The sequence below is a fragment of the Urocampus carinirostris genome, chromosome 3 (assembly GCF_059441175.1).
Source record: "Urocampus carinirostris isolate Australia breed hairy pipefish chromosome 3, RoL_Ucar_1.0, whole genome shotgun sequence".
NCBI classification, from domain to species: Eukaryota; Metazoa; Chordata; class Actinopteri; order Syngnathiformes; family Syngnathidae; genus Urocampus; species Urocampus carinirostris.
In genome coordinates this window covers 56,124,237-56,136,243 of record NC_142351.1, presented here as the reverse complement: position 1 = coordinate 56,136,243, position 12,007 = coordinate 56,124,237, and the positions used below count along the sequence as shown (strand labels likewise).

General features: G+C 40.0%; 1 protein-coding gene across 1 annotated transcript in view; it reads left to right on the top strand.

Annotated features, from left to right (window-relative positions):
* The window catches only part of filip1l (filamin A interacting protein 1-like), a 62,397-nt gene extending 50,625 nt beyond the window's left edge, over window positions 1–11,772 (top strand). Inside the window, exons 5-6 of the mRNA XM_088332597.1 lie at window positions 3,609–6,336; window positions 11,249–11,772. Of these exons, the coding sequence (XP_088188723.1) occupies window positions 3,609–6,336; window positions 11,249–11,443 (2,923 nt within the window). The 3' untranslated portion in view covers window positions 11,444–11,772. The remainder of the gene's footprint in view (window positions 1–3,608; window positions 6,337–11,248) is intronic.
* Window positions 11,773–12,007: the final 235 nt, after the last annotated feature.

Here is a 12,007-nt window from a genome sequence, read left to right as displayed (position 1 = left end):
TAGCTTTAAACTTCTTTTATCAACATTGTACACCAGAGTTGCAAAGAAATGTCATTGGCATTTTCATATTAATGATAAAATAAAAAGCATTTTGTATCTGGAAAATAATGCTGGAGAAATTGTCACCCAATCCTAAATCCATTGCACCCTGGTCATCCTGGAAGGGGGATTACCACTTGTGAGGCCCCTTCTCTAGGTTTCTTATTTTCCTCGTGCTAAGTGTTTTCTTGCCCGCATGTTGGTTTAAGATCAGGGGGTGGTGTAATTGTAACCCAAGCAGTCCTTTGAGACATTTTGTGATTGAGGGCTATACAAATAAATGTGATTTGACTTGACTGGCCTAAGTTTAAGGATGAAACGTAGAGAAGTGACATTTAGAAGCAACACCCATTGAGAAATACCAATTTTTCTATATAGGCAAATATATTTAGATTTTCTTTACAGTCGTGTGCGCCTCTTTAGTTTGGTGATGGCCCTGGGAAAAAAACAGTTTCTGAGTTGTCCAGTTCTTATTTTAAATGACCTGTAGCGTCAGCCAGAGGGCAGTAAGTCAAAGGGGGTGGTAATCGACGTGATTAGGGGTCCTTTGTATAGCAAGGCAGCAATGTTCTCCAGATGGGGCAGAGAGCAGCCGATTGTTTTCTGGACTGTGTTGATGACTCTCTGTAAGGTTTTTCTGTGTGCATGCAACCATGCTCCCAGCATACCACAATGTGACAACGTGATGACATGACTATATTAGAATTCAAACATAATAACTCTAAAAAAAGTGGATTAAAATTAAAAAATAATATATATTGAATATCGATGCGTAAAAAAACCCCATTAAAATCAGCTCAATTCAGTATAGTGCGATATAAATGCAGACCATTTAGATTTATTACTGAGTAAAATACGGCAACTATAGTTAAGAGTTTGACAACAGTAATTTTGATTGAACATTCGTCGAAAAATGAAGTACAACATAATAAAATGCTGACGAGAAAATGATTGTTGCTTTTTTTTAATCTAAGTGGATTCTGTGTGTTTTTAGTTTTCTCCGACATCTCATGCTAGCTATTATCATTTGAGTCTAAATAGTCAAGAGATGTATTTGATTCGATAGTCTTTCGTGTCCTTGACACCATAGTGAACATTAAACATGGCTTTCCAGGCTAAACACATACTGTAGACATAAAGGAGAAACATAAAAGAAATATCAGGGTAAATAGGCAAATATTTTGCAAGTAACTGCTTGGAGACTGGCCTAGGTTTTACCATAGTGCAATGAAAAATAGTGCCATTGTGAAACATCGTTGCATCTTTATGTGTCCCAAAAATATGTAAATGCATTGGAAAGACTGACTATGGTCTTTTTATACCCCGAATTCTAAAAAACGTTTGTTATTTTTTCATTTTTATTCACTACTTTTTGACTGTCTTTTTTATTTGCATCCTTCAAAATTTTAATTATTACATAACTATTAAATAAAAAAAATAAAAAAAAATAGTGGTTGAATTAATATAATAAATTTGAAAAAAATAACAAACTGAATGAAGAGTAATTGTAGGTAAATAAAATAAGTAAATATCTATATTTAAAAAGGTTAAAACTAATGAATAAAAACAGTGCCACAAAAAAGTATTTACCCCCGTTCTTATTTTTCTATATTTTGCACATTTATCACTCACAAAGGTTTCAGATCATCACACCAATTTTAATATCACACAGAGACATCCATCCATCCATCCATTATCTGCACCGCTTATCCTCTGTAGGGTCGCGGGAACACAGTGACAGCCTAAGGAAATTGAAATGCAATGTTGAAATTTTGATTCTATTTATTAAGGCAGAAGAAAATTAAAACCGATCTGGCCCTATGTAAAAAAGTAATTGCCCCCTGAACCTAATAGCGAGTTGGGCCACCTTTGGCAGTGATAACAGGAATAAAACGTACACGATTGGTTTCAATATCTAAAATCTTTGTCAGTGACAAATATGGAACAACCTGAATTCAGGAAGGAAGACAATTCTTTTTCATGGCACTATATATGGTATCTGAATTTGATACATATTTGAAATGTATATTATTAATAATAATTTATCGTGAAAAGTCTTTAGACTGTCAAGGGCAAGGAAGATAAGCTCCGGCTTTTCCCGGCCAGCCTTTTTTTTTTTATTAAGTTTTTCTCAATTCTTATTATAACATTTTTGATTTTGAAATCAATGCTGGAAGTGTCTTTTGAAATTATTTGGCACAGTGATTCATAGGGGTGTTTTTTTAAAAAGTGCTGTAGAAGCTAAACCCTCAAATGTTTCTATCAGATATCAAAATACATTACTTTTCTTTTCAACATGTATACATTCAACTAGAAGGAAAGTATATATCAAAAAATGTTTCAGAAATTTTCACTAGGGAAGTCACAAGTTACCCACCTTGCAGTGCTTGATTTGTGCAACACAACCAATCAATGAACCAACTTGTTGCCAAAACTTTTAATCATCAATTATAAACGATTAGATCGATTCGCTGTTGCATGAAATGTGGTGCTTTTACAATAGTCTTAAATGTTGGGGCACTTAACACATTGTAACCCGTTGAATGGATGACAAAGAATTACTTGTTGAAAAGTTTATAGGTTAGTAGACGCTTGAAATAAGGAGATACTATGTATATTTCAAAATTCAAGATGGCGGCGCCCCTGTTCGGCTTCGGCTACATCGGCTCGCTACAGTTTTTTACACTTCGGCCATAAGACCCAGACTTCGACTCAGTTTTGGCGGCGCACAAAATCGGCTCAAACTGCAGATTAATATACGATCGCAGTTTTTTTTGCTGGATATGCGATCATCCGCTCATCAAGCGCACGGTGCTACGACCACTCGGGAGTGTTTATTAGCCACGGACTTCTATGTCAACAAGACCCAGCGGCCTACAAAGCAGCGAAGCAGAGTGGCAAGAGAGTGGCGTGACCTGACGAGGAAGCGAGGTTGTCGGGCCGGGCTAACCGCTAGGCTAAAGGCTAAACCCTTCAAAACGCCTCTCCCATCCATTTTCCTCTCCAACGTTCGCTCTCTGGACAATAAACTGGACCATTTAACGACTGGAAGTGGCATCGAACCGCGAGATGACGAACTGCTGCGCTAAAATTCTGACGAAGACATGGTTAATCTTATCTATCCCGGCTGACGCTCAAGGAAACTGTGCGGGTCAGATGTATCGACATTTCGTTCTGTATACAGGTGTACACGAATGTCAATAACGTAAATCTGAATCTGAATCTGAATCTGATTTACATTTTGAATTTTAACTTGCAAGGTAAAAAGGAGACAACTAAAAAAAAAAAACACTCAAGATGCGAAAATTCCATCTATTCTAAAGGCCCATCACCTGAGCCCCATTCTTTTCATTACATCTCTTACATTTAAAAAGCAGGGTGCGGGATGTTAAAGAATAGCACCATTATTGGCCAAAGGTAACAATGATGATTAACAGGGCATAACAAACTAACGAACAGCCCTGACATTAATCCAATTTCCTTTTCAGGTGTCCAACAGAACAAACAGGACTACATTCTTGATTGTAAGCAAGCAAAACAAACTTACCATTTGTGTACTTCTTTTTCAGGCTGAAGCTGTTAATTGACCAAGAAAAGGCTTACCAAGAACGAAAAGACCAGGAGTACGACAAAAAAGTAACAGCTTTGAAAGAGGAGCTGACAAAGGTCAAATCCTTTGCATTGATGGTTGTCGAAGAACAGCAGCGACTCAACGAGCAGCTTACTCAACAGACGACAAAGGTCCAACAGCTGAGCACCACGACCTCCCAGGTCCAAGCAGAGCTCAGCTTAACTACCACAAACCTGCAAGAAGAGGAACATAAGGTGTGCCGTCTGGAGGCAGAGCTTCGTGATTGCACAAGTCGACACCATCAAGAGCAGGAGGCCATGATGGCCAAGCTGACAAACGAGGATGTGCAGAATCGGCAGCTGCGTCAGAAGCTGTCTGCTCTCAGCCGGCAGCTGGATGAACGTGAGGACACCAACAAGACGCTGCGAAGAGCAGAGGAGGAACTGCACGAGATGCGAGACAAGATCAGCAGAGGCGAATGCGGGAACTCCAGCCTCCTGTCCGAGCTGGAAGAGTTACGGAAAAGAGTGCTTGAAATGGAGGGAAAGGATGAGGAATTGATCCGCATGGAGGAGCACTGCAGGGAACTCAATAAAAAACTGGAGAGAGAAGCCTGTCAAGGTGACACTTTAAAGACTGAAGTTGACAAACTTAATCACAGAATTATTGACTTAGAAAAACTTGAGGAAGCCTTCAGCGACAGCAAACAGGAATGCACTTCACTAAGAACTAACCTTGAGAGGGAAAAGACTGTATCGAAGGCACTTTCTGGTGAATTGGAAGCCTTGAAAGCTCAAGTTAAAGATCTTGAGAGTGCTGAGGGACAGCTAGAAAAGTCAGAGTTGGCACTTAAACAGGACCTTACCAAGTTAAAGACTCTGACGGTCATGCTAGTTGATGAAAGGAAGGCCATGACAGAGAAACTCAAGCAAATGGAAAACAAGGTACAAAACAGCACTGGGAAACTTCACGTGGAGCAGGAAAAAGTCTCTTCAGTCACAGAAAAGCTCATCGAAGAGAGCAAGAAAGCCTTGAAGTCCAAAGCTGAGCTGGAGCAGAAGGTGTGTGACTCCAAGAGAGAGCGAGATGATCTCAAGGTCAAACTAAGGGAAGAGGAGGAGAAAAACATTCATTTGGAGTCAAAAATCACCACGCTGAAAAAACGGTTGCAGTCACTAGAGACTATAGAAAGAGACTACATAAAGAGCAAAGTCAAAGAGGAGCATGTGAAAACACCCTTAGCTAATCGATTCCAACAAGAAGACAACAAAGTCAAAGATTTGACCCAGGAGGTCGAGCGTCTTCGACGAAAACTCAAAGACATTAAAGTGGAAGATAACGATCCGATAAAAAAAGACGTGCTGGAATCCTTGGAAAAGAAATTTACAAACGAGCAGGAAAAAGCCAAAGGTTTGATGAACCAGCTCGAAACATCCAGAAAAGAACTTTCAACCTACCAACTGGCTGAAAAGAATGACTCGAATCAAGACCACGTTTTGTTCAAACGACTGAAAGATGAGGAGGCCAAGTCGAGTCATTTGGCACAGGAAGTTGCGGCTCTCAAAGAAAAGGTCCACGAATATATGGGACAAGAGGAGTCCGTATGCCGCCTGCAGTTGGACCAAACCTCTTTGCGAAAGAAGCTCACCCAGCAAGAAGTCAGAAACAAAGAACTAGGCAGGGAGATGGAGACAATCACACGTGAGCTTGAACGGTATCGAAAGTTTAGCAAAAGTCTGCGCCCTGGCATGAATGGAAGGCGCTTTTCGGATTTGAACCTTGCGACCAAAGAAGTCCAAACGGAGCCCCATAACCTTTTGACGGCGGTCCCAATAGAGCATGTCACGCTCAACGGGAAGCTTCATGATACGAGTGAATCTGGTGACAACGAAATTCACAGTAAATGTTTCACCCCCCTCAAAAATAACCTCAATAACCTCAATAACAACATGAGGAGAGTCCCATGTGCTAAATTAAACGAAGGCCCTCATCAGCGGAACAGCAAACTGCAACCACGCTCAAACGGTAACTTTGTACAGGCCGGAGACGTAGTACTGACCAACAGTCCTAGGCAACCGCTCCAAATTAAAGTCAACCCGGAGCACGGACGCAACACGCCGATGCTCGAAATCACAAGCCCGACCACGGAGAAAGCTCCATCCTTTACCAGCACTGCCATCATACCAACAAGCGGTGGCCCTCCCAAACAGAGAATAACCATCATCCAAAACACAGCAATTTCTCCAAAAGCCAAATGCAGAGCTTCCCCAAGGTCTTGCTCACCGGATCGAGTCCTCTCCCCTTTCAGCATGGTGACCAACCCCAGATCTCTGACCCCAGACTCTTGCAGCTCACTGAGCCCCGATAGAGCATTGTCCCCAATCCAAATAGTTTCCGTCACAACAGGCACCCCTGAGCGGAACGTCCCGGCTGAGTCGGCGGAGGTAGCCGGAGGGCACGCAGTCTTCCGCGTAACACCTGAGCACCAGAACGGCTGGCGAGTTCACAGGTCCAACAGCTCCGGCCAAAATATTATCACCACAGAGGACAACAAAATCCATATTCACTTGGGAGGAGCCTTCGTACAAAATATCAGCTCTCCGGTGCCCCGTGAGCAGACGCTCACAAACGGCGGCAGTGCAACGTCGAAAAGCAAAAGCAAGGTCACTAGTAGCATCACGATTAAGCCCAACGCCACCGAAACACAACGGCCATCACAGATTACTGTAAGTAATATTTATGACTGACCCTATAACACCGTCCTCCACCTCTCAACTTCCATCCCTTCACCCGTGAGATTTGACCCGAAAACCCTTGACCCTGATCCATTTCCATGTCTTCTTAGACTCAGATTCAGTTTGAATGTTGCTTGGTTTTTCTCAGTCCAATTTTGATTCTGCCTCAAGTCTCAAGTGGATTTAACAGTGTGCACGTACTGTGTTATAATTGATATTGATGTCAACTGAATTAAAGTGTTTCAAGGTTGTCATTCATGTTGACCCGCCTCATTTATTCACTGAATGGAGCATGTTTTGATTGTGTGCCATTAAAGAAAAACTGTTTGCTCTAAATTGACTTTGAATGCATGTGCAGGTTACCGGTCTTAACTATTGTTGGAGAAGCAAATGCACTTACATTGTTTTCAAACATCAATCCAAATTCAGACAAAGATATCACAATAACCAAGAAACGTTTAAACCTAAAATTACTTAGTAACATCCAGTAAGGGCCCAGTCACACAGCCGTTTGCGGCTGAATCACGGCCAGAAATTTCTGCCTGTGAGGCGGACGCTATTGGACGCTTTGAGGTCGCCATACAAACGAGATACAGAAGTGCTTAACACGCGGTCGGAAATTCATGCGCGGTTGGCAGCGCGAAAAAGTTTTGCGCTGCTCAATACTTTGGAGCGCGGGTACACAGCCTCTCACGGGCGTATCGAGGCTGAATCACGGCCAGAAATTTCTGGCCGTGAAGCAGACGCTGTTGGGCGCTGTTGGACGCTTTGAGACCGCCATATAGACGAGATACAGCAGTGCTTTACTCGCGGTCGGAAATTCACACGCGGTTGGCTGCGCGAAAAAGTTTTGAGCTGCTCAAAACTTTGAGCACGTGTTAACCGCGGGCTGCACACGAGGTAATGACGCGGAAATGACGCGGAACGACGTGCTCTGGCCGCGGCCAGGGCGTGGTTACACATGGGTAGGACGGGAAATTTCAGCGGGTAATCGTGGGTGGAGCGTGGTAATAGCATGTTCTGCGCCTGTATCGCGGTGTTATTACGTGAAATTAGCGTGTTACGCGTGTGACGCCTTTCTCCGCGTATATACAGCGCGATTTGCCGAGCACACGTCAGTTGTGCTCGAGACGTCAAGGGGTGAACATGAATCCCCGTCACCGTAGTGACCTCATCTTAATCCATTTTTATTTCTTGACATTTATTTTCATTTCATAACAAGATAATAAAATAAAAATGAAAAACTATTACAATAATAACATATTGGCTTCTTCGGTGCCAGAGCTTGAAATCTTGATCTTCACGGGACTGTGTCTTGAGCGGTTATGATTTCTACAGCCCGGTGTTGCGTAGGAATCGGATTTGGGCACAACACCGGCTCGGGAGCTTTTATACCCGTGGTCCACACGAGAAAATGACGCGGAAATGACGCGATGAGGAAGCGGAACAGTCGCCAGCGTCTGTTTTGCGGGCATTCCACCGATGAACAGCGGGTTGGCCAATTTTGCGCATTTTCCATTGCGGGCAACCACGGGCAAAAAAAAAACGCTAAATTTTACCCGCGATACAAACGCAAACGGCTGTGTGACCGGGCCCAAAGTCACTGATTTGGCCAATAAGAATTATTTAGAAATTCAAAACATCTATGTTTGTCTTCTACTGCATCAGATTTGTGAGTATGGTTTATAAAATATATAAAATATTGATGTTGAAAAACAGCATTGTAATTTTTCTTTCTATGATTCTGATGCAGGTATTTTGTGTTTTCTGGAAAATTCCAGTTTAGTTTATAGAATCTTTATCCTCAAATCAGATGGAGATAGTTGGTGACTCAATCTGATCTTATCCTAATGGAATATCTAGAGCAGTGTTTCTTAAAATATTTTGAGCCAAGGAACAAATTTTTTATAAATGAAAAATCTTGAGGCATATCATCATCGAACATGTTTGAAAAGTCATTCCGAGCACAGATTCAAGTTTTTTTTTTTTTTAAATCTTAAATTATCACGTTACCTAAATTGACAGTATTAGTTATTTTTCCATTCATTAGTGGTCACCTTGGCTTAAAAAGTAATAAAGAGATTAGTTTTAATCGTGATCTTTAAATCAGAAAAATGATAAACCACTGTTGACAACTATATTTGTAAAACTTGGAGAAAAAGAACAACTAATACGACAAAAAGTAACTAGCAGAATGAGATCATTTTTTTGTTTGTTTTTGGAATTTAGACTCAAGCGTCTTCTTTAAACAACATTAGTGACAGAGAACGCCTAAGCATACTATATAGTTTGTCTTTTTAACAAATTGTCTTATTTTACTGGAGATATATTTTATTGTTAAGCACAAAAACATAAGTAATAGAGGAGACCAATTAATCTTAATAATTTTTCTGTAATTTGGATTTTACTTTATTTTTCACCTATTTTTCACATTTTATTATATTTAATCTCTTTTTTTTTAGGGAAACGACAACAAAAAACATGATCCACTAGTGGGAAAAAATATGTCTGACTAACTTCTAACTTTTTTCCAGTTTTATTATTTAGTAAAATAAAATGATTAAAAAAATCAGCAAATTATTTTATTTACAAACTGATTACACATTGACATAGTAAAAAAAAACTTTGTTAAACAATTCTATTCAATTGCAGTTTTGATAAATGGTAATATGATATGAATGTGAACTTTATGAAAAAGCAAGAAAATAAGAAGTAATAAAGGAAATAATTTAGAATCTAGTGACGTTTGATTATAACTGCCTCGTTTTATGTCAAATGGATGTGAATTTCTGGTCAGATGAGTATTCAAATTGTAAGTTGATATTATAGTTCATGTATTTGTCTTTATTATTCAAATCAATATTGTTTGTAACCAATAAAGTCGTTGGGGCACCACTTGCTGTGGTGTGTCTTGGCTTGTCCAACCCTCTCCTGGACGTTTTTTTGGGGTAGGGGTTTGGTCTTCAACATGAAACATACTGGTTTCATGGTTACTAGTGGCAGGAGAAACCCCTTACTCTGACTCAGACACAGCACTTTCGTCATCTGTTCGGTGCTGGGGTTTTTTTTTGTATTAAGTATTATATCGCGCTTTGGAGATGAGGTGGATGTTTGCATTGATGGGTTCCAAATGGGCTCAGACATTATGTCCATTTTCATGATATTGTTGTGAATTATTTTTTTTTCCTTCTTTACTCCCTAAATTCCAACGCATCCCATTCTAGTAGTGTGTCCTATTTTCAGTATTTGGCGAAACAAGTTTGCAATTGATAAGAAAAAATAAAAAGGCAGCTTAGTACAGTTGTTCAACCCCAGACCCTGGCGACGTTCTAATCAGGCATGAAATTAAACAATTGTACTCGAGGAAGGTATCTCAGCTGAAGAAACTGGATCCTTCGTAAGTCTGTGCAAGAAGTGATGCATGCTGGACAAGATGCCATTCATTAGTGCGATGTCTGAGAAAACGGAGCAGCTGTCCGTGACTCACATCCGATCAGTCGTACAAACGCTACTCAACAGCTGTGCGGAAACTTCCTGAGTGTCTGAAACGGCAGTTCGACCAATAAAAGCCCGATAACGCACATCAACGAATGTTTTCCTAGCATTCCGCATCACATTTCACGTGGACATGCAGGCGCCATGAATGTGACCGCTACCCTGTACAGGCATCAAAATAAAGCCCCTGTTTGGTTGCTATGGGGACAATAAGCAGAAGCTGACCTCCCGTTGTGGCAATGCTATGGCAAAGAAGAATATAGAATCGCAAAAATCAAGTACAGTAGGCCCCTGGGGTAGAACATTAATCGATTCTGAGATGGCCATCGCAAGGTGATATTGTTGTGTGGCTAAGGATGAAAACTCATGGTAATTATTTAATGCATTTCAAACCCCCGTTTCCCAGGTAAAAATATTACAACTGTAAGTAAATAATAAACATTAGTAATACAATAGTGTATATTAGGTACTACTAATAAGTAATATATGTGTTTGTGTGATAGGTCTAAACTTTAGTTGACACTTAACATGAGGAGAAAAGACATAAATGAATTTTGAACTTGCAAGGACAGTGAGAGAAACTTTCAGATAAGAAAGTCCAACCTGTTGCCGGGCCCTTTCTTTTTTGTAAATCTCCTTGGTTACAACATTAGATCTGCCGAAAAGGGTGTGGAAATTGAAGAACGGTGACATGATTGGCCGATAGTGATAATGATGTTATAGTCAAAACAATGAACTACATTGTGCAAAAATAGTCAAAATAATCAACCGGCTTCCTATGAAATCTCCTTTGCAAGAGTCCAATATTAAAAAAGAAAAAAAAATATTAATTGAAAGAAAAAAACAAGATTTATTTCAACTATAAGAAAAAAATACATGGACTATCATACAAACGCGTATTCTTAAAAGTACTTGCAGCTGAGAAATTAGCATTTATTTTACATAACATGAGTCGTATCATTATCCGCCATCTTGCTGCTACAGGTACTCCAAAATCTCTAAAAATGAAATAAAATTGGTTGCTTTGGCCACATTGAGTCCCCGTAGTATTTTGCCTTGTGTTTTTAGCACTCTTTTTTGTTTCACTATACCATACAGCGACATTTAGTGGTCAAATAATACACACTGTCACTTTCTTGAAAAAAATCACACCTTCCTATCGCAGCCTCTGAATGATGAATGTTAATGCACATTGATTAAACTTAGAGAACCCGAAGACTGTATCCTTTTTGGGCATTTTTCCAAACACTTATAAATTCCAAAATGTATAAAAAGGAAGGTTTTACTGTCTTTGGCTCCATCTAAAGGTCATTTTTGTGCCTTCATTCAACTTTTGTAATATTTTTCAGCTGTTCTTTGCAGTCAACGGGCCTGAAATGATTTTCTCTTATCTCTGTGCATTCTCCAGATAGCTCAAGAAGCATTCCGTCGCCCAGGGCCGACCCGGATCCCAAAACCAAAGGGCTGCACAACCGCAAAAGGGACAGTCGGCAACGGGGTCCTCCAGATGAGGAGCCAATCAATGAACAATCCTCTCAACGGTGGCAAAGAGATTCAGAGAAGCAGCAACAACAACCCAAATCTGGCCAACCGAAGGCTTTAGTTTAATGTCATGGCTTAGTAATAAATGAATGACCGATGTTGAGCTTTGTCCAGCTGAAAACTAATGACTGTAGAAGAAACTAAGCATTTATAATAGCTGCTTTTGTTCACAATGTCAACATGACTGCAACCAAGGTGATAGGAAGGCTACCTGTGAAAAAATGTGAGGTATTTGTGTGTGTTTTTTATCAGTTCAAGACGGTTATTTCGTTTAATAATTAGCATAAACAATAACCGAAACGTAGCCAAATTCAAAATATGTCTTTCTTTCCTTCTGGTTCAATAAAGACCTTTTTTACTGTGATACTATGGCACCTTTTCTAACTATATGTTACAGCCTCATCCTAAAGCAGGATTTATATTGTAAGTTGATTTCTTTGATTCTCTTCTACCATTTTGTATGGTAAATAAGGGGGTTGTATTCAAAATTTGGGAAAAAAAAACTTTGATTCGATCAATCTTCTTCTGTAACAACACATCGTAAAAAAAAAACCTTCAGGATGCGATGTATGTTGTACAGTGTTCTCTTGATCTTTGCAGTCATCCGTTTCTAACCATTCTAACC